The sequence below is a fragment of the Heterocephalus glaber genome, unplaced genomic scaffold (assembly GCF_053883595.1).
Source record: "Heterocephalus glaber isolate CG9 unplaced genomic scaffold, H.glaber_assembly_v1.0 deba00000281, whole genome shotgun sequence".
Lineage (NCBI taxonomy): Eukaryota > Metazoa > Chordata > Mammalia > Rodentia > Bathyergidae > Heterocephalus > Heterocephalus glaber.
In genome coordinates, this window is record NW_028258139.1 from 10,790,708 (window position 1) to 10,812,852 (window position 22,145).

General features: G+C 48.0%; 2 protein-coding genes and 1 long non-coding RNA gene across 13 annotated transcripts in view; 1 reads left to right on the forward strand and 2 right to left on the reverse strand.

The window, feature by feature from the left end:
- The window catches only part of Cacna2d4 (calcium voltage-gated channel auxiliary subunit alpha2delta 4), a 110,466-nt gene extending 94,045 nt beyond the window's left edge, over window positions 1-16,421 (forward strand). The window contains exons 30-40 of the mRNA XM_087182720.1: window positions 1,186-1,256; window positions 1,656-1,731; window positions 2,231-2,283; window positions 2,599-2,651; window positions 2,952-2,972; window positions 5,546-5,663; window positions 7,270-7,382; window positions 7,618-7,700; window positions 9,323-11,557; window positions 11,705-11,800; window positions 13,143-16,421. Coding sequence (XP_087038846.1) covers window positions 1,186-1,256; window positions 1,656-1,731; window positions 2,231-2,283; window positions 2,599-2,651; window positions 2,952-2,972; window positions 5,546-5,663; window positions 7,270-7,382; window positions 7,618-7,700; window positions 9,323-9,415 — 681 coding nt within the window. The 3' untranslated portion in view covers window positions 9,416-11,557; window positions 11,705-11,800; window positions 13,143-16,421. The remainder of the gene's footprint in view (window positions 1-1,185; window positions 1,257-1,655; window positions 1,732-2,230; window positions 2,284-2,598; window positions 2,652-2,951; window positions 2,973-5,545; window positions 5,664-7,269; window positions 7,383-7,617; window positions 7,701-9,322; window positions 11,558-11,704; window positions 11,801-13,142) is intronic.
- LOC147830218 (uncharacterized) lies at window positions 1,114-7,316 on the reverse strand. The gene is made up of 4 exons (XR_015439731.1): window positions 7,137-7,316; window positions 3,575-3,669; window positions 2,835-2,970; window positions 1,114-1,281 (listed from the first exon to the last, which is right to left on the reverse strand). It is a non-coding gene; the product is annotated as an uncharacterized LOC147830218 (long non-coding RNA).
- Adipor2 (adiponectin receptor 2) overlaps window positions 16,148-22,145 on the reverse strand; it is a 74,063-nt gene continuing 68,065 nt past the window's right edge. For all 11 annotated transcript variants that reach the window (XM_004837640.3, XM_087182645.1, XM_087182652.1 and 8 more), the window contains 2 exons: window positions 21,500-21,693; window positions 16,148-18,887 (listed from right to left, as the gene is read on the reverse strand). In XM_004837640.3, the coding sequence (XP_004837697.1) occupies window positions 18,759-18,887; window positions 21,500-21,693 (323 nt within the window). In that variant the 3' untranslated portion in view covers window positions 16,148-18,758. The remainder of the gene's footprint in view (window positions 18,888-21,499; window positions 21,694-22,145) is intronic.

Sequence of the window (22,145 nt, forward strand, 5' to 3'; positions counted from 1 at the left end):
TTCTCCTTGACCTGCAACTGAGGTTGTGGCTCATGGAGGTTCTCCCCTCACCAAGTTCCTGAGAATTTGCCGTAGCCAGCAGGTCAGACTCTCACCTCTCTGCTTAGCCCACATTCTACACTCTCTCCGGGCACTCTGGGGAATTCAGAGATGAGTAAGAGATGATCTCTCTCCTCAGGCAGTTTTCAATACAATGAAGGCACAAGACAACTAAATATGTGATCAAGCAAGGAGGCAAAGGAGCCAAAGGGATGTGCAGCCGTGTGCTCTCAGAGTGTGCAGGAAATAGGGATGATTTCTGCCTGGAGTGGTTCATATAGGAAGACTTCTCAGATGCAAAGTTCTTGGGGTGAGGACTGAGAAAGGGTGGTCGAGGCAGAGAAAGCAGCACAGCCAGGCACAGGCCCCTCCTCGTAATAATGACTGCCATTTATCGTGTGCCTCAAACTTACCCCTAATCTTTAAAACAACCTACAGGATATCTATATCTGACACCAAAGACCCCAAATCCATCCTGCCATGCTGAGAAAACAGCAGAATTAAGAGGCCAGGCCAGCCCATGGGGGAGGTAGGATTGGGAGAGCAGTTGAGCTGGATCTGAGCCAGCTTGGAGGAAAGCGACAGGCTTTGCTTCCATGGCGGATGCTGCTGAGCACATAGTCTTAGGTGCCCCCTTAATGTTGGTTGATTGAATCCATAAAGGAGGAATGAAAAATGGAGGGAGGGTCCTATTTTAATATTTTGGAAATGATGAGTGGGACCAAACCCAAGTGTGTCAAGCTCCCTGCCCTCTTTGGCTAGACAATGAGGATGTCAGTGTGCACAGACAAGCACGCACACACACACACACACACACACACGTGCACACATTCAGGCGCACAACACATACAACACATTGAGTCTTACAAAAACTTCCTTCATTCTACTGTAAGCAATTCACATTAAATTGTTCTAAGGAATTTTGTATCATTTAAACATCCAGTTGCAACACTTAGGCTGATTTCATAGCCAGCTAGCAGATTACAATTTAGAGTAGAAAGCTCTAAGGTGGAGAAGGACGCGTAGGGAGGCTGCAAGCATGGGGAGAGGGTTCCACAGGCTGCGTCTACAGAGCACGCCCTGTGGGCCCTCACATCCAAACTCAGATTCCTTGGTTTTCATTGGCTCTCTCTTCCTCTGTCCCAGACTGGAAGATTTCTCGGTGAGGTGGACGGTGCTCTCATGACTCAGCTGCTCAGCATGGGGGTATTCAGCCAGTAAGTGAGACACGATTCTCCCTGTCTAAATAGACACACAGCTGATATGATAGGGTCCAGATGGACCTCAGAGTCTGACCTCAGAAACCCACACCAAACAGTCCCAAAAGTGGCCTTCTTGGAATTGGAGGCTTGATATGAAGAGGGAGGAGCATATGGCCATGAGGACATCCCTAGCCCCACCTCAGCCCTCAGAGGGAAAACCACCCAACAAGAAGCAGACAGAACACTGCTCAGTTTCTTTACGCCATTCCAAAGTGCGGGATGTCCCTTTCAGTAGGCCCTGTGGTCTGGCCTGCTGTCCTAATTCAGGCATCCTCTTGGGGCCTCATGAATGCAGTCCTGCGAGGGACCCTGTCTCTGGACAACAGCCTCTCACACCCTGCTTCTGGTTTTCAGAGTGATCGTGTACGACTACCAGGCCATGTGCAAAGCCCTGGATCACCACCCCAGCTCTGCCCAGCCCCTGGTCAGCGTGAGTGTCCCCCAGCCCTTCCCCCGCCAGAAGCACATCCTTTCCTCTGTGCTTCAGAGAGGTCACTGTGCCTTTCTCACCCAGCCTTAGGGCCCAGGGCCACTCTTGACTCTGTCCGTGTCTACCCTACACTTGGCGTACAGCTCAGCCCCACTCAGCCCTGTAGGTTTCATCCTGGGAGCCCAGCTCATGAGATAACAGCCTCAGGGAGCGAGAACTGACTGTCCCAAACCTCATCTCTTGGTGCTACACACAATCAGGGGTTCTCAGCAGCTGGGGCCACCAGGATGAGAATGTGACCAGGCTCCGGGAGAGCATGTCTCACCCTCCTGTGCGTCTGACATACAAATGCAACAGCCGGATGACTCAGTAGAGGATGCTCCTCTTCAGGGAGGCAGGAGGTGGCCTGTGCTATTGCCTCTCTGCTCTGAGGGTGGTGGTGAAGGAACCCCCTGGCGCTTGGACCCATTCAAAATGTGTGCCTTGCTCTCTTCCCCAGCCCGTCTCAGCCTTCCTGACGGTGACCAGGTGGCTGGTGAAGGAGCTCTTGCTGTGAGTGGGGGCTGAGGGGGAAACTGAGGGAGGAGGCCGTGCCGGTGTATGGCTTGTGAAGGAGCCCTTTGAGCAGGAGGATGCCTGAGACTTCTGAACCCCACATCTGCTCCCCACCCCAGACCCCAGGGGAGGAGGGCAGGGCCCTGAGGGCGTAGTGTCTCCTCCCTCCTCCCTGCCCACTACTTCTAGGAGGGCCTAGGCAGAACCAGGGTGTTTTGGAGGGGAGGAGATGGAGGAACTGGGGTCCCGGGGCTCTCGGGCCCAGGTGGGGAGGGCGTATGGGTGCCGGAGACTCAGTTGTGTATCTAGCAGGTTCCTGCTGGAATGGAGTGCCTGGGGCTCCTGGCATGACAGAGGGGCTGAGGGTGAGTACTCAGACTGCACGGCCAGGTGGCATTTGGTCTGGATCTTGGGGACTTTCACCTGGAGGGGGAGCCATGGGATGGGGGCCTGAGGTGCTCGTTGCCTGTAATCTCTTCCTGCCTGGCCTTCTCTCATTAACCATCACGCTCCTGGCTCCCTCGCCTCTCTGTGTGGCACCTCCTCACCTTGGGACACCACCGCTCCATGTGCCATCATCACCACCCTGTGACATCCTGCTTTCGTGGGACATCATGCCCATCCTGTGCCATGTCCACCTTGTGCTGGGCTCATGTCCTGGGCAGCCAAAGCTGTCTTCCATCACTGTAAGTAGCATCAGCTGAGGTCACTGTTGGCCAAGGCGGGTTGGGGAGCTGCAAAGGACCTCCCCTCAGCTCTACATCCCAGGAATGAGCTCAAGAAGGGCAGATATTTCTTCCTCCCAGGACACCCCTGACTCAGGAGACCCCAAGCCCCTTATCTAGGGGGGCAGGGAGGAGCCCAGATCTGATTCCTCACAAGCACAGCCCTGCCCCAGAGAACGTAAGAACCCCAGCCATCTCCTTGGTAAGAGCACACAAGGATCCAGGAGGAAATGTGGTCAAGGGCAGGTCAGCGGCCACTAGATCACACCTTGGAGAAAAAAAAGGGTGCCACATCTCCAGCCCAGGTGTCCCACAGCCCCTGAGGATGACAATCCACTACCTTGTGTCTGAAGACAGAGCCCCCCCCAAGGCAGTGACATGGTGACAAGGTCCTGACACAAAGCAATAGCTTCATCGCAGCTTCTGTGACACTAGTCCACAGCCCTGGGGAATGAGGATGCCTGGTCTTTGAGTGACAGTGAATGCACTGTCACTTCCTGGGGACATGGAGCTCTTAAAACCACACGAGGCCACCTTGCTTCAGCCCATTTCATTCAACTTACCCATGTTAACAGAACCTTTTCTGCCTGGCTCTGCAACTTCTCCATTGACTGGACAGCTCCTCACCTGTTCCCCATCTTTTTCTGTGTTTGGCTTCCTGATAAGATACCATCTCCATGTCTGTCCTTCCTCTCTCCTGCTTGCTCTTGTCTCCCTTTCCCACTGGGGCCTGTGGCCTTTGGCTAAGACAAAGGCCTAGGACCCTCAGCTCACGTGGCCCATCCCCTGCCATGTTTCCAGGCTGCTTTTGGAAATCACCCCTCACAGTCCTGACAGGTCCACTCTCGGGTGATTCATAGTCACCTGGTACTGCTGGCAGCAGTCAGGAGCCATGTGTCACAGCCCACTCAGGAGCAACTCGCTCCTCCAGGTCCCTTCTCCCTCTACCCAGAACCACAGGCCCTGACCACAAGCTGGGCACACAACCCCCTTGTCTTCTGTCAAACTGAGGATGGTCTCCCATGTCTACTTGTTCCAAAAGTTGCTTCTTTAGGGCCGGGGATTTAGCTCAGTGGTTTCGCTGCCTGCTGCGCAGGCGCAAGGACCCGAGTTCGATCCCCAGTACCAAAAAAAAAGAGTTACTTCTTTGAGGCAGCTGATCCCTGGAGTTTCTAGGGGTCTGAGGCCTTGGCCAGGAGCGTAAGTCTTGCTGTGACCTTGGGGAGGCCGCATAGTCCTATCATTGCTGTAGCTGTGATCAGCATCATTGATGAGCTGGACTTACCCACCAAAGTGCCCCAGGTGACAGGGAGAGAGACCCAGCCCTGAGTCAGCCCCCACCAAGGAGAAGAGCCAATCCTGAGACTTCTCCCCAGGTGCCTGTCCTCTGAGCTGGGGAACACCTAGTTCTGTCCTTGGTGGTCGGCTTGGCCAGAACGCATCTTCCACTAGGCTATGAAGCCTTTGCTGTCCCTAAGGACTTTTCTGCCTGCATACTGGCCTCTGCTCTTGGCTTCAAGGTCTGGAAGGTGGTTTGTGGGCCTGGGAATGAAGAAGGCCGGCAGATCTCCCACCAGTTCCTCTTGTGCCCCTTGAACAGCAGAGTCACACTGGAACCTCTGCTCCCAAGTGATCATAGGGGCTTGGCTGCCACCCTGACTATTTCACATCTGGGTGTGAGCAGCCAAAGAATGCTGTACACATGCTCTGAGCAAGCAGGACCACTGTGCCCAGCCCTGTGGCCTTGGGCAGGCCTGTTCTGCCTGTGCCCATCTCAGAGGCCCCAGCAGGGACCAGCGGGTCCTGCGCAGCAGAGCTTCTAACTCTTCTGCACGTTTTGTAGAGTCCTGCTTGCTCCACCCCTGCCCTTGCCTTGTTGGACTAAGGGGCATCACATGGCCTCCCTCGGAGCCCCAGATGCTGGGCGCTGTGTCTGTGGGCTTAGGCGGCCTTGGGCACTGAGACCTCCAGTCCAGCCCTCCCAGGCCAGCAGCTATGGCTCAGCTCCATCGCTCCTCAGTGAGAAGGCTCAACCTGGCTTCAAGGTGGCCACAGGGCCAAGGTGGCCCAGGAGCAGCGCTTGGATGGCAATTCTAGCTATCTACAGGGAGGCCACAAGAGTGTCCACAAGGAAGTTCAAGTTGGAGGACAGAGGGGCTGAAGTCTCACCACCAAGCCACCCCTATAACCTCTACTCCCCTCCTGGCCCCTCAGGAAGTCCATGCTAGGAGGAGCCTTTGAGATGGGACATGTGCCAACCTCATTTTACAATGACACAGGCTTCCAAAAAGAGGAAGTGGCTTCCCCCAGGTCAGGAGCCAGTGTGGCTCTGCACCACTTGGGCTCTCCAGCCCTGAGGCCCAGGCTGCCTCCGTTACTCTGCCATCACCCTGCACACAGCCCCGAGAAATCTTACTCGGTGACATCTGCCGTGGACCTGATGGGGAAGGTCCTGATGTGGGGCAGCGCAGAGGCTGGCTGGTACCGGCAGGGACAGCCCTCTGCCCTTCTTCATGTATGCCTCTTCCTCACAGCCCACAAGCACAAGAAGCAGGACCTGCTGCACCCCTGCGACACTGAATACCCTGTGTTTGTGCACCAGACTGCCATCCAGGAGACCGACGGGGCCATTGCGTGTGGGCCCTGCCAGAAGTAAGGCCCCAGAGCCTCTCGGCCTGTCCCTAGCCGTGTAGACAAGGGCTTGTCACCCTCAGGGACATTCTGCAGTGCTGAGAAAGGAGGGGCGACAGCTGCAAGGGAAAGGTCCCGCTCCTTCGGGGCTTTCCTCCCCCACTTTGCTCCGCGCAGGAAACTCGGGCTCAGGCAGAAAGAATGAGGTGAGGGCGGACCACTGGGGACAGTGGGCAGTCTGGCAGGCTGCACTAGGGGGAATGGGGACAGGCAGTCCAGAGCGAGTCATGCCCAGCTGCAGGTCTCTCTCCATGACCCCTGCAGGCTGGTCTCCCTCACACCACAGCAGGCTGCCTTGAAGGCCACACAGGCTCTGTGCCACGGATCTAAGAAGCCCGCCAGGTCTTCCCTAGACTCTGTCCTGAGCAGAGGTGTGAAGGCTTCCAGGTGCCTTCAGCAGGGTGGGGCTGGAGGAGGATCCTAGACCTGGCTTCCTGGAGCTGACAGACCCATGGGTACCCCACCCACACCGGCCCTAGAGCCTCGGGACGGACCCTATCAGGCCTGCTCCTGGGTCGAGGACCCAGACCTAAGCCAGCCTGAGCCAGGGAGGCCTGCCTGAAAGTTCTCCCTGCCACCTTCCTGCCTCCAGACCTCAGGAGCACCCCACCCCCACCCTGCTCCGCAGCCAGACCTGTCATTCACCAGGAACCACCCGGGACGTCCTTTTATCTCCCAGACACCAAGCAAAATATGTTACAGTACAAAGCCTCAGACTTTAGCTTCAGACAGGTTCGGGTTTCTATCTCTTCTTCACAGGTAGTATGTTAGGTGAGATTTTTAACCCCACTGAAACTGCTTTCTTGGGACTCGTATTAACTGTACACTTGTCTTTAAGGCTTGTGGGAGGACAGAGTCAGTGGGATGGTGTAAAGCAAGGGCTTTTGAGGGGTCAGACTTGACAACTGGCTTTGCTGCACTACAGCTGTGTAACCTTGAGGAAATTACCTAACCTCTTCTAGCCTAGTTTTCCCATCTACAATACCAGCATCACCTGTGCTGTGAAGGTTAAACATATTTGTGTGTGTGTGTGTGTGTGTGTGTGTGTGTGTGTGCGCGCGCGCAAAATACCACCCATCCCACAAGAAATGCTCTCTCAGCGGCAACTAGTACTGTTGCATAACGCCCGGCCTGGCGCATCACTGGCCCACTCCCAGCCACCCGCCGCAGCACTCTGAGCCGTGCGCAGGAGCACAGTGCCACCTCGTGGCCACGACTGACACCGCACCTTCCAAAGCAAGGGCTACCATGCATCCCTGTTGGTGACAGTCCTGATTTGTGCCTGGTGTCCCTGCATATATTAATAACAGCTCCGCCCTCGCCTTCCCTACTCTGCTAGGAACGGAGAAATGCAACTGTAAAGGCTTGTGGTAAAAGAAGCCAATAGGATGGGATCCTTTACCCGAGCTGATCCTGGAACCACGTGGATCTTACCTGCTTTGTATTCTGTCCCCTCCTCTGCCACCCTAGTTCCCCACAAGTCTCAGGAGATTTTCTCCCTAGAGCCCTTCTTGTAGCTGCCTCGTCTGCCACGGAACAGTCCACAACACCCCTGTCTTTGTTGCAGGATGTTTGTGATGCAACAGATTCCCAGCAGCAACCTCCTCCTGTTGGTGACAGACTCCACCTGTGACTGCAGTGTCTTCCCACCAGTCCTGCAGGAGGCGACAGAAGTCAAATATATCCTTACTGTCCTCCAAGGGGGAGGCTGCAGACTCTGGGAGGAGGCTCCTGTTTAGAGTGCTGAGCCAGCCTCCCTGACAGAACATTTGTTCTCCACCCCCTCCCTGAACCCCTGGGGTGCTGCCTCCTGCCCCTGAAACTGCTCGTTAAGCAGCTTTGGTAGGTTCATCCGGTCCTGGGTCTCCAGAACCAGCTGGGATGGAGTGGTGGACCTTGACTATGAGTTCTGTACATAATGCCTCTGTCAAGTGTGACAGGATGCGGTCCCAGAAGCCCCGCCGGCGACCAGATTCCTGCCATGCCTTCCACCCAGAGGTTCGGGGCTGGGTGGGCTGAGAAGTGGAGTCTGGTCTTCATTCCCAAATTTGCTATGCCACTGTGCACCTCCCTGGGAAACATTAACACACACATTCGCATTTATGTTGTGTGATGTGGTGATACAATAAGAAATACATATTTAGGGCCTGGGATTTAGCTCAGTGGTGCCACCACCTGCCTCGCAAGCGCAAGGTCCCAAATTCCATCCCCAGTACCAAAAAAAGAGAAATACGTATTTAGTCTTTGTCCTCCCTCCTGGCACAGAGTGTCTGAAACCCTTGGGACTTCCTGGGTGACACAGCTGAGAGAAACATCTTTTGTTATATTGGGTCTTAGTCCTTGAATCTTGACTCAGGGCTTTTAAGACCCTTGGAATGATAAGAATGATTTTTTTTTTTTTTGTATGCCAATGAGATGAGTGGCGGCCAGAGCTGCTAGGTAGCTTCAGGATGGGGGCTGATCACCTGAGAGAAAAAGGTGTGGCAGAGGGTTGGAACTTCCACCCCCAGCCCCTGACTTCCGGGGAGGGGAAGGGAGCTGGAGCTGGGGTTCATCACCAGAGCCCCATGATTTGATCAATCATGCTGGCAGAATGAATCCTCCGTGAACCCCTGAGCAACGGAGTTCAGAGAGGTCCCAACTTGGTAAAAGAGCCCAAGTCCACGCACTGAGAGGGCAGTGTGACAACAAAGGACATGGAAGCTCTGTGCACCTAGTTCTTCCTGAGTTGTAGCTCTCTCAACTAAGTGGTGCCAGTGAATAAAGTAGCTTCCTGAGGTCTGTGAGTTATTCTAACAAGTCCTCAAGCCTGAGCAGAGTGTGATGGGAACCCTTGATTTAGAGCCAGTCTGTCGGAAGTGTTGAAGACCCAGAACTCGTGATGATGTCCAAGGAGGGGTAGTATGTGAGACTGAGCCCTTCAACTTGTGGGGTCTGATGCTAATTCCAGGCAGATGGTGTCAGAATTGAATTTCAGGATACCCAGTTGGGGAATTAGTTGGTATGAGGAAACGCGTCACGTGTGTGGTCAGAAGTTATGTTGTAAAAACACATCAGAGCCTACATGTCATTAAAATATGTCAACCAGAATCCAAGGGTACTTCTATAAAGAACCCCATTTCCTAAGGTCTGGACCCCAGACTTAAAACACAATTTCCCTGTATTGTCCTCATGCCTGCCACCCTTAGCACTAATAACCTATGCACATGGGAAGAAACTATTATGTGGATGATATTAATAGTGACTGGTACTTATTGAGCCTCTGATGTCCATAGTGCCAGGCCCCAAGCTGGGTCTTTATGCACAGTAGTCTTTCCTGAGTGTGGTTGCCACAGATAATCTGCCTTAGAGATGCTCTTGGAGATGAGGACTTCCCAGAAACCATTCTGAGAGGAAGACCCCACACCCACCCCAAGACTGGAGCAGGCACAGCGCTCAAGCCCAGCCTACTCTGTGTGTGGCTTCGGTTTCTTCCCCGGGAGGTCTAGGAAAGGTGGAAGCTGCCCTGTCTCCAGGCTGTTGGCCTCCACATTTCCCAGAGACCCCTGCTGTCCTCACCCCTCTGGCCGGAGGGTGGCCTCCACTGTGGGTGGCACCTCTCACCCCGCTCTGGTTTGCAGGAGACTGCCCAGGACTGTGGTGGTGCCTCGGACACGCCGGCCTCTCTCCTCCTGCTCCTGTTGCCTCTGGGCGCCTGCATGCTTCTGCCTTAGCTTCTGCCGTAACACCACTCACTGTGACCCCGCTGTGGAAGGGGCTTCTTCCAGAGACAGTTTGGAAAGTCAGCGGGTGGCTCACTGCAGTCAGGTTGTCTCCCAGGCCCGTGCCTCATCTCAGCCCTGAACTAATGGTCCCTGCTGGAAGGACCACCGAGTGCCCTTCCTGTGAGGCGGAAGACTGCTGGAAGGAACAAGAAACCAATGTCCCAGAGACCCTCCAGGGTGCCTGGTTCCATTCATCACAAGTCTCCTGTGTCTCCCTTCTCCTCTTTAGGAGTCCACACAAGCTCAACACCAACGAAGAAAAGAATTTAGTTCACCTTTCTCCAGATCAGAACCCATCAAAGGAGAGAGTGAACTGTCACTAATGAACCAGGCTGGTCTTGAGCAGAACCCAAGGATGTGGAGATGCTGAGGAGCAGAATGAAGCTAAAGGCAGAGGAGACTGGGATGAAAACATGCTCTGCCTAAAACATAAGAGTGCGGCCGTGTGTGTGTGTGTGTGTGTGTGTGTGTGTGTGTGTTGTGACAGAGAGAGAGACAGAGTCAGAGAGAAGCAAGGGAGTAAATAGTAAAAGGAAAGAACAAGAATAGGATAGGATAGAAATAGGTATTAAATCCAGATTGTTACTGCTAAAGAGTCTTCTGAAAAATTTTTTACAAAGCCCAGCTTAAAGGTAAATTTAGAAACAGCAGGTTGATCTCTACAGTTGCTGCATGGGGCAACAGTGCACCCAGGGGAGGTAACAGGAGTAGCAGCAGCCAAGCGCTAAAGCCAGGTGGATGCAAGGCGTCCTTCTCGGTGACATGACAAGGGACATCTGAGCCCTGACTCCAGCTGGAACTACTATTAGAGACTAAACACACACACACACACACACACACACACACACACACCCCTCTCCCAGGATCCCAACTTCTGGGCTTCCTTCCCTTCAAACCTGGATCCCAAGAGGCAGTAGACTCCACTGTGAGAGCAACAATAAGAGCAGAACCATGTAAAAGTTCCAGAATGGCCTCTAGTCTTTGAGTTTAGGCAGCCCAGCCCCAGGATTGGCATGACCTTCAAGAATCCTTCTTCCCCCTCACCAGCCCTCAGCCTCCACATTAGAAGTACTAGCTGTCCAAGATCCACACAGAAAACAGCCCCAATTTTCCTCTACAGTGAGCCAACCCTATAAAACACATTTATTATATTTGAAAGTTGCCTTACATTATAGATGTTCACCTTACTGTCATATAAGCCTCACGACCATCCTGTGAGGTAGAGATTGATCCCCATACACGACTGAAGAAACTGAAGTTTGAAAAAATTCACATGTAACAGGAAAATAATATGCATTAAAAATGTTAGCTCATTTAATCCTCACAACCCTCTGGAGCCTATACCATGACTTGTCCCGTTTTAGAGATGAGGAAACTGAAGCTTAGAGTTGAAAATTGGCTCCAAATTATTGCAAGAGTATTGTGAAGACTCAATGTGATATATTCATATAATGTGCCTAGAACTGCCTAGCACACTGTAAGCACTAAACACACTGCTACTACTATAATACCTTGTTTTGTGGAGGTGGAGTCAAAGAAATTATAGACGGGAAGCCAGGAACAATAGGCGAAGTTCAGAGGTGGCCACCGGAGTCCAGTGGGTTAGGAAGCAGCAGAGAGCCCTTTCTCCAGCCGGCTCAGCTGAAGTGGCTCACTTTCCCCTTTTATGTCATAAAGACCTGATTGTGACGGCCAGGGTAGGGTGTGTGTCCTGGTTCCAGCCACTCCTCACTGCAGTGCACTGTCACCTGCCTGTCTTTGGCATTAATAAATGTTCTCACCTCCAACAGCACTTGGTCTCAACTGCTCACCCAAATGCCACCTACTCACGTCTCTCTAGGATGATAGTCCAGTGCTGTCTTGTAAGGTTCCTCCTCACACCCCAACTAAGGAGAGCATTTTGTGAACAAACTTAACTATCCCAGCCATACAATGAAAAGGTCAAGTGTAGTAAGTGCCAGGCAGCTTTCTCAAGGTCCCGCCACACTGGCAAGAGAGGACTACAAGACCCGGGAAGTCCATTTCTGAAAACTAACACTGCTCTTCTCTACCTTGCAGAACGGCTATTCTCTTAAAGGTTTGCCTCTGAAGGTCAGCATGATTCTTCCCACTTTTAAACGACAAAAGGACAGCAGGTGGCAGACTAGCTCACATTGACTGAGGGGGAGAAAATGTTGGGACCTCTTAAGTCATTTAGTAAACGGGGATGCAGAATTCTGACATCTCTTTTCTTACTAGCATCGCACGTTTGGATGACCGAGAGCTCGAGAATGACATCAGATCCTTCCTCAGAACCAGAGACACACGTAACTACTAAATCCACTTAATAAATTTGTACGTTTTAATAGAAGTGCTTTCAGGTAAAAGGAACCACTTCAGGACGCTAAGTTTCAGTTCAGGAGGGCAAAGGAGTGGCTATAACTTAAGGTCAGAAAAGTGCATGTGGGAGTGGCAAGGGCTCAAAAACTACCAAAGGAAGGAATCAGAGCAAGGCTTTGGCAAAAACACCAGCTAATCAGTATGGGAAGTCTGAGAAACGTTACCTGTAGGGGCCAGAGTGTGTGTTAAGGATGCAAAGAATATGCCATTAGCCCTTTTGTTTTGGGCAAGTGAGGACACACAGGCCAGGGAAGTGAATGACTTCCTGCCCATGTTACATGGCAAATGGCAGAACTGGGGTGTGAGCCTGCCTCTCCTCATCCCTGAGCTAATGGGGGAAGGGAGGGGTGGTGGGACACGGTGACAAGAGGCTGCATGAGGTGTAGTTTAATCTGCACCCCGTGTTCTCCCTGACCCTTGATCCACACCATCCTAAGTAGCACTTATGAGAGCCAGACTGGCCTTCAGACACTACAACTGAAGCACAGTACTCAAGGGTGTTGTTTCTAGGGTAACTTTAAAGCAACATTGTCCAGAGGCTCCTCTTAAGGCACCCAGACCCTTGCATTCCATAGTCAAGATTTAAATGTGTCATCTGCTTTATCTAAAATAGCCGCGGATGTCACCCGAGAAATAGGAAGCGCAGACAGCTGCTGGAGAAAGACCAGGAAAAACCAAAGTGTGTTATCTGTGAACTTCGGCTTACTTCTCTAAGGTAGTCCAGTGTCCCACACCCATATAATGTATCGGAAACCCTGACCTGTACTTAAAAATGAGAACGCAGGGCCGGGGATCTAGCTCAGTGGCCCCGCGCCTGTCTCGCAAGCACAAGGTCCTGAGTCCGAGCCCCTGTACAAAAAAAAAGAATGTAAAATAGACATAACCCAATGCTGGAAATTCCCTGCCAAAAGTATATCTACCTAAGGAAAAGGGTTGAGATTTCCTCTCATTAAATGATACAGAAAAGGGCGGTGACGTCACAGACACACCCGCCAGTGTGGCCCGACCTAGGGGAGCCGAGCAGGGTCCCTCCGGGCGGGCGCGGGATGCCCAGGCCGCTGAGCCGGGTCCGCCGTCCCTGCAGGAATGAGTGGTGGCTTGGCTCCAAGTAAGAGCACAGTGTATGTGTCCAACTTGCCCTTCTCCGTAACAAACAACGACTTATACCGGATATTTTCCAAGTGTAGCAACTTTGTAAAGGTTACTATAGTGAAAGACAAAGATACGAGGAGGAGTAAAGGGGTTGCATTTATTTTGGATTTATTTATTTATTTATTTCTGCACAAAACTGCACCAGAGCCATAAACAACAAACAGTTGTTTGGTAGAGCGATCAAGGCAAGCGTTGCTATTGACAATGGGAGAGCAGCTGAATTCATCCAAAGGCGAAGCTACTTTGATAAATCGAAGTGTTATGAATGTGGGGAAAGTGGACACTTAAGTTATGCCTGTCCAAAAAAACATGCTCGGTGAACGTGAGCCTCCAAAGAAGAAAGAAAAGAAGAAGATAAAGAACATTGCCGAACCGGAAGAAATTGAGGATGTAGCAGAAAGTGAAGACCCCGCTCTCCACAATCTCAGCCAAGCCATAGCGTCCCAGCAAGCCAAGATTGAAGAACAGAACAAATGGAAACCCAGTGCAGGGGCCCCTCAACGTCAGAGGATTCCCGGCGCCCGAGGATAAAGAGCACATACTTCAGTGATGAGGAAGAATTTAGTGATTAGAGTTGTATAATGTAAATGTCAGGAAAATAAAAACCATCCGCAGTAAAACTATTTGCATATAAGAATACTTACGACCAAATAGTAATTTTTTACCATGAAACAGTGCTTAGAAGATGAAAAATAATTTTTTTAATTATCATGTTTTGACCTGGGTGCGATGACATACTCCTGTAATCCCAGCATTCTGGGAGGCTGAGGCAGGAGGACTGAAGGTTCAAGTCCAGCCTAGGCAACTTAGCTAGTTAGCCAGGCCCTGCCTCAAAATAAAAGATAATTTTAAAAGTTACACTGAGGACATAGCTCAGTGTGAAGACCCTAGGTTCAATTTCCCATACAGAAAAAAGATCATATTTGTACCTTGGCTTGCCATACTATAGACTTAACATCTCTAAACCAAAAATCCAGAATGCTCAAGTGGAAAATTCCACACCATGCAACCATGATTCATGGGCAACATTATGAAAACTACTGTATCCAACTGCCTTCAGGTTATGCATGGAAGGCATTTATAAAGCATAAGTGAAATTCTTGCTTAGACTGAGGTTCCATCCAAAACATATCACGTTCTGTATATGTACATATTCCAAAATACTTGTGGTACCAATGTTTTTTGTTTGGTTTGGTTATGAGGCAGGGTCTTCCTATGTAGTTCAGGCTGGCCTTGAACTTGCTACGTAGTAACCTAGGCTAGCCTCAAACTTAAGGCGATCCTTCTGCTTCAGCCTCCAAAGTGCTGGGATTAGAAGGAGAGTACCACTGCACGTGGCTGGTCCCAAGTATTTGGGATAAGGGATACTCTGCCTGTACTAAAACTCAGGATTTGTTAGTAATAATCAAACTTGAAAAGAACTAATTTTAATAAAAACAAAACAAATACTACAATGGTACTATTTTTAATATCATAAAAAGGTAGGTATTAAAATGATTTGAAAACTTTACTGTAAATGCTTTAGTCATGTCTCACTGGTTTGTAAGTACTTCTGAAATAAATTCAATCTTTAAAACAAAAACTTCATATGAACTGAAAAAATAAGGGGTTTAATAGTCCTGTTAATAAACTTCAAAAAGATGTAAATATGGGTGCTTCATCATCATCTTTTAGCTTTCTCCCAGTCTACATGCAGTTATAAATATCCATAAAATAGCCAGCGTGGGGATGCACATCTGTAATCCCAGCACTGGGAGGCTGAGACAGGAGGGTGCCATGAATTCCAGGCCAGCTTGGCCTACACATAGAGATCAAGGCCAGCCTGAATTACAAAGCAAAACCCTGCCTCAAAAAAACAAAAAAGAGAAAAAAAATACATAAAAGTATGAAGTAGCTCTAAAAGGCTTAAAGCCAAACGGGACATACCTATCTACTTTGCCTGTAATAGCAAATTCTGTTCCCATAAGCAACTACTTTCCATTGCTGTGTTATATATATGCACTGCAGTAAGATGCCTAAATTTCTGTCAACTGATAAAAAGGCCAAAGGAGGATTTTCGAACCCATCACATTGCCCCCATTGCCTTCCTCCACCTCCCAAAGGCGGCTATGATAAAATTTCAGTTAAATCCATATTTAGTTTGGTTTTTGTAAATGATCGTGTTAAGTTTTTCATGTATTTATTATGTTTCTTTGTATTTATGAGTAAATCTTTCTGTAATTCTGTGGTTGGTTATGTAAGAGTGGGATTATGGAGTCTTTAATTTTCTTTGTCTATTTCTGTACAGTTTAATGCTTTGTAAGAACACCTACATTTACCTTTTTAATTACTAAAATATTTCCCCTTTGAAACTGAAAAAAAAATGACAGAAAAGACCAGGTTAACAAGCCCCGCCCCCCCAAACTAAGGTCAATATATACAAGACTATAGCCAGTGTGGTGGCGAATACCTATAATCCCAGCACTTGGAAGGCTGAGGCAGGAGAATCACTCCAAGTTCAAGGTCTTCCTGGGCTCCATAGTGAATTCAAGGCCAGCCTCAACTACATAGGGAGACTCTGTCTCAAAAAACAAAACAAAGTATATATATATATGACTACTTAAAACCATAAAATCAAGTAGAAAGGACGCAGTTTCCTCTTTAAATGGTTTTCACACTTCTCCAATGAAATTGGGCCACTAGAATCAGACATACTAAGTTTCAATTTCCTCATCTATAAAATGAATAAAAATAATACTCACTGGCCATGGAATTATCAGTACGAGTGATTAACTGGTTCTCTTAACACAACTCAACATAAGGTATTCACTGTATTAGGTTTTTGTTAAAATTTTAATTTTTCCAGTGCAGGGGACGGAACCTAGAACCTCACGCATGCTAGGTGAGCAGTCTACCACTGAGACATACCCCAGCCCCTAAACTTTATTTTTATAAACGAAGAATTGTCCCTTATCATTAGCTCTCCTTTCCACCTTAAACCTGGTCCAGGTTACAGTGAAAGTCCAAGGGATGAGAACAGTGAGCAGGGTAAAGGCATGGTGATTTGTGCATTCAGAATGGGGAGTTTTAAAAATTTCTTAAACTTTACTGTCTAAATTAGGGCTTCCAGGATGTGCCAGAAGTTAAAGGGCAATAAAAACATAACCAAAGTTCATATTGCATTTGGCTCTTTTTATTAGAGAAATTGAGAATACAGCAAATAGGGAAATCCCATGGTGAATGGAACCATCACACAGATGCCGTTCTGGTACCCCAGCTTTCTATGATCCCCTAAAATGTGCTTTGTGGCTTCAGCAATTTATAAAGGGGAAGGGAGGGGGAGAATACTGAAAAAGGCCACTATTTACTGGTGAAAGAATGAAGCTGTAGAGGTCCTAACCAGCCTAGGGCTAAAAAAGAAAATTAAAAATCTGCACAGAGCAAGCAAGCCTCGGGCTGCTGAGAGTAAGGCATTCAGGCGCCAACCTGGTGAGATTCTCAGCAAGCACTGTAAGGTCAAGTGCATATTGAGGCTGTTGGTAGTGAGCTGCAGAGAGACACAGAAATGGGCACACGTGCCCACACACATACACAAAAGGGGAGGGGGAGTTAACTGGATTACGCACTGGTGGTGTTGGTTTCACGTTCCCCAAGGGTTTGTGCTCTGTTGAACCAGATTCTTCCTGCTTTGTGGTGTGGGGTGACTGGACCCAAAGACTACCATTTCTGTGGGTGTTGGAGAACTGCACCTCACACCCTGTACACCAAAGTGTGTGACCAAAGATCAAGTCTGGCTTCTGATATGTGCTGTTGCTCCCATGAAACTGTAAGCGCTTCCTTCCGGGTGTCCACTCTACTGCCAGACTGTTTTCTCACTGAGTTAATACTGTTCTTCATTCTGTCAGGCACTGCACCAAACTGACTTCTGCTTGGTCTGCTTACAGCAGTGACCTTAACTAGAACCAAAATACTCCTAAATTCTTCCCAAGTTCTACATTGAGGTCTATACCTCAGCTGTGGCTGAAGAGTTGAAGGGCAGAGAAAACAGAAAACTCTACTGAATGGGACTCTTCCCATATCCCTTAACACCCCTTTGAGGATGCCGAGCCCCCTGCCTAGTTCTAGCACCCACCATCCCAGGATGTAACACAACCACCTGAAGTGGTAGGCAGTAGCCCAGGGTCCAGTACTATTTCGGGGGCTCACCAGTGAGCCAAGATCAGGATTCTACAAACCAGATCCTGCTCCCACCATTCTCCCTGATACCAAAACAAGGTAGCCCCGGGACAAGGGCAATCATTTTTCACTTCTAGTAGCAATTCAAAACCATGGACTTAAGGGTTCTACCAGACTGCCTGGCAATAATGTCGTTTCCCTTTAAACTCTGCTCCAGGCTATCTCTGCCTGATGAGGCTCAGTGGGGCTGCAGTGCTGTGGTGAGGGTCTGAGGTGGGGCCTAGGGAGTTCTGACTTTTTTGTGCAAGAACAGAGGTGTCTGTCACATTAGGCTTACCAAGACAGGGCACCAGGGGTGATACTCATCTTTCCTTGTGCAAAGGCAGGGCTCTCCCCCAATCTAGGAAAGTGACCTTATGAGGAACCCATACAAGTCAGAATCTCAACTGGCTGGCTCTGCCAGGAACTATGATGTACAGGAAAGGTAATTTTCAGTTCCAGAAGGAAAAAGGTAGTCAGGGCAGTGATTTTTAATAGAAATTGACAGGGTGGTCCAGAGCTCCACAGCAAGGACACAGAAAACTGCTCAAACCTCTCTAATCACATATGTGCCACCACCACCAAGATCTCAGGAAGTGATCAGACCAGTCCCTGTCCTAATGTCCCCAGAGCTCCTCCACATTTCCACTGCTCGTTTCCAACATTAATGACAGGACTAAGTGGCTCTACCTTAGAGAAGGTCACTATCAGCCTACAAGACACTCTGAAGTAACACTTTACCTACAGCCTTCACCTAGTACCTCTTACCAGTCACTGAGGAAACACGCACCACTTCCCTCCACCTCTGCCTCAGGATGCTTGAGAGATGCCATGTGATCACTAGGCTGGGGCTACAACCTCTGCCCTGCTAGGGTCCAAGGTATGTGTGTCGGCCTTCGGAAGGCACCTTGGTGCACCAAGACACTGTACATTCTGGGGCTGCTACCTGACCCTCTTCCAGTCACACTTTGTGCAAAATTGAAACAGTGTGTGGTACTTGCATGTTTCATTCTATACAAAAATTCTCCCTCCCTCCCCTACCCCTATGTTTTAAACATTTATATAAATTTTTATTTAAACAGTTAGAAATCTTATTTACATTAATTTCTTCGTTCTCCTTAAAAGAACATCTAAAATCACAATCCCGCCCCTTAATTGGATATAAATGTTCACCTAAATTGGTTTGTATTGTTGTTTTAGGAGAAAGGGAGAAGAAAGAACAACCAGCTAAACTGTTTCCTCATCTTCTACAAATAAATACGATATGGATCAGAAGCCAGTTTGCCAAGGGTTTTGCAGAGCCCTCAGTGAGCAGATCTCAAGAATAAGTCAGGGTATGGGTCACTCCTTTTCTCCACATTGATGCACTCCATCCTTTGAGGTATGATTTATTTTTGTTTTTCTCTTCTTGGTCATGTACCACGTGGAACCCCTGGGCCGTCACAAAGCCCATGAGGCTGTCAACGTTTTGGGGCTCCTGCTACTGCCATCAGCGGCCAGTAGGGAGTCCTGTTGCTGCTGCTGCAGGCCCAGGTACAGGGTCATAGTCCCTGGCTACCTGTAGGTATCACAGTGCATCCTCTTCAGTGCAGCCCCCACCAATCATGAAACGGAACTCTTGCAGGTTTGAGACACCGTGGAAGTGAACAAAAGCTCCAGCAACCACAAAGATGTGAAACAGCTGATGAGAGTGAAACTGGGGGAGAGGGGAGAAATCCATACATTATTAAGTCAGATAAAGATTCTTAAGATCATTTCATCCAGCTTACACTGACCAGAGGGCAAGGAATGGATGTGACAGAGCTCAAATTCAAGGTGTCCACAGATCATAGGACATCCATTAAGGATATCACATTTTGCTGAGTCAAACCAGCTGTCCCCAAAGAAATTTAAGTATGGCTATTAAACTCTAAACATGAAAATCTGCACATTAACACTGGAGTATCTGGTGAACTCAGGGACAAACAACCTACAAACTCTCTTGCTGTTAGGACACAAGTTCCTAAAGAGGGCTTGACACCCAGAAGTGGGCTCTGACTTACTGGCAGACACTTCTGCCAGTAAAAATACCAGAGCTAGGGCAATTTAAATGCTGCTCTCTGTTAGAAAAACTAAAGAGGTTTCCAAGATCAAGTGGGCAGTCACAACAAAGGGTCTCTGGAATTTCCTTCAGCATTAAGATTCTGGAATTACATGAACAACATATTGTATAAAAAGATTAGGTAAATGGAACCTTCTCCTTCTCAAATCAGAACCTGGTCTACAAGCGTGTGATATTCTTTCTGACTTTATCTGTTCTGTTGAATGCTATCACATTAAGGAAGGCAATCACTATTCATTATATCAACCATCATTACAAAAATTACATTTTTTTCCTCAAATAGTCTCAAAATAAAAATATACTGTGGCAAGCAGTACTTATCAAGGGAAGGACTGATTTCAGAAATGTGAACAAGAAACTAAAAGTTACATTCCAAGAGATATTTCCTAGGAAACCAAAGGGGATTAATTTTCCCAAAAAGGAAAGGAAGGTATAAAAATTCCCCCATATCAATGTCAAAATTATGATGAGGCAATCCCAGAAAGATAATTTGGTTAATTTGAAATTCAAAGGACTGCTTACATTCATGATTATCTTCATTTCACACAGAGCTAAACTAAACTTCAAAGAGAATAGTTCAGTCTACAATAATCAACAATACTTAAGGAAAAGGACTGCAGAAGTTAAGATTTCTTTTTTATTTTTCTGTGGTACTAGGGATTCAATCCAGATCCTTGCACATGTTAGGCACTCTACCACAGTACTTATCCCCAGCCCTTTAAAAATTTATTTTTATTTTGAGAAAAGGTCTTGCTGAGTTAGGTTGCCCAGGCTAAGCTTGAACTTGTGCTCTTCCTGCCTTAGCCTCCCTAGTAAGTGGGCTAACAGTGTGTGCCACCACACCCAGCTCAAAGGTCAGGTTTCTTAGCAACAACACTCCAATTCTACACTGTTGAAAATATTTCAGGTCCTCTTTAGTTGTATAATTTATATCTATGATCCAGGGATGGTAGGGCACACATGTTAAGTCCAGTACTTGGGAGGCCAAGGCAAGAGGATCACTGTAAATTTGAAGCCAGCCTGGGCTATGTAGTCAATCCGAGGCCAGTCTAAACTACAAAGTGAGACTCTTGTCTTAAAAAAAGAAAATTTACATCTATATCAGTCCCTTATATTTTCCCCTTTTCTCTTTCCTATCATTTTACCATTAACCACAGTCCAGATATTTTTCTTTCCTACCCCAACCAGACATATACACATCCACTCTCTCCCTATAAATCACTAAGTTTTGATATCAAAAAACCTTAGGTAGGAATCTGGTCCCAAAAAGGTCTTTGGCAAACATCTGTCCATCACCCTCATCAATGAAGAAACTGAGACAAAGTATGACTATGGCTTTCCATTATGGTGTAGGAACAGGTGCACACACTCTCTGATATTATGACTAGCCTGACAGCTGGGCATGGTGGTGCACACTTATAATTCCAGCACTCTGGGAGGTCAAAGCAAGAAAATACCAAATTTGATCCCAGCCGGGACAAATCAGCTACTTAGGATCCTGGCTCCAAAACACATTTTTTTTTAAAGGGGTGGAGATATAGCCCAGAGCAAATGACTCGAGTTCAATCCCCAGGAAAAAAAGGGGAAGAAGAAAGACTTCCTGACTCCAATTTTAAGTCTACCACTTAACCATGTATCAGTCCAATTATTTAAATACAGGATTTTTTAAAACTGCATTTTTCGGTTAATTTTTATAAGAAATATAAAAATGTCAGTTTTATTAAATTTACTCAATATAAGAATTGACTGAAATGACACCTGCCCAAGCAATGCTCAGGAGAGTCAGTACTGAAACGTACCATATGAGTGACGCTCCAGGTGAAGTGTTGAGTGGTGGATGGTCATGTGCCCAGACAAGTTGCCTAACCTCACTAAGTTTTAGTTTCCTTATACGTAAAATGAAAATATTAATTAGTTAGACTTACAGGGTTAATGAATTAAATGAGGCTGTCTATGTGTAGCACACAGTATTGTGCAGGGCACCAAGTGCTCAATAAATGTGAGTTATTACTGTGCTCACTGGGCAGAGAAAAACACAGCTACTGAAGGACAGTTAAGACACTCCTCTCAATTTTGAGTCTGAAACTTTTGATTATATCACTTCTCTCAATTTTGAGTCTGAAACTTTTGATTATATCACTTCCCAGTCTTCCCACAATCCACTAATAGATAGGTACACATGCTTACTCAGCCCTGATCACACTTACCCAGATATCACATTTGCCAGGAAAGAAGCGCTCAGGGATCCGGGCAGCATAGAGGGCCGCTCCAGTGATATAGAGGCTGGCCATGAGCATCAGCCAGCCTATCTGTCCTATGGTGGCAGCCTTCAGGAAGCCCTCCGCAATGACATAGTGCAAGGTGGGGATGATTCCACTCAGGCCCAAACCCACAAACACTCCTAGAAATCGTGAGAGGGGAATAAAGTAAAAACACAGAAGAAGAAAGAAGTCAGTATTACAGAACAGCACTATTAATTCTGTAAATGGAAAATTCCAAAGCAGGTTGCAACATTAGCTTTTTGTTTTAAAAAGAAGGTTCTTCAAACTCTGAGACACTGTCACACAAGACAAAACAGCTAATATTCTAAAGATCTACTTAAAAATCCAAGGAACCAAGGGTACAATGATAGGGAACCTTTTAGAGCTTTCAATGATACAAACAGCCCACTGTGGCAGGCATGCCATAGGTTTGTCACCATTGGTTTTGAATTATTTTTAGTTCTTTAAGGAAGGACAACTCTGGGAGTTTGTTTAAACTTCTCTACAAGCTGCCTTTAATGCAGATTACAAAACAGAGAAAACTTATGTATTTGTATTTTCTCTTTGAAGTAACAGAAATTACTGGCATGGA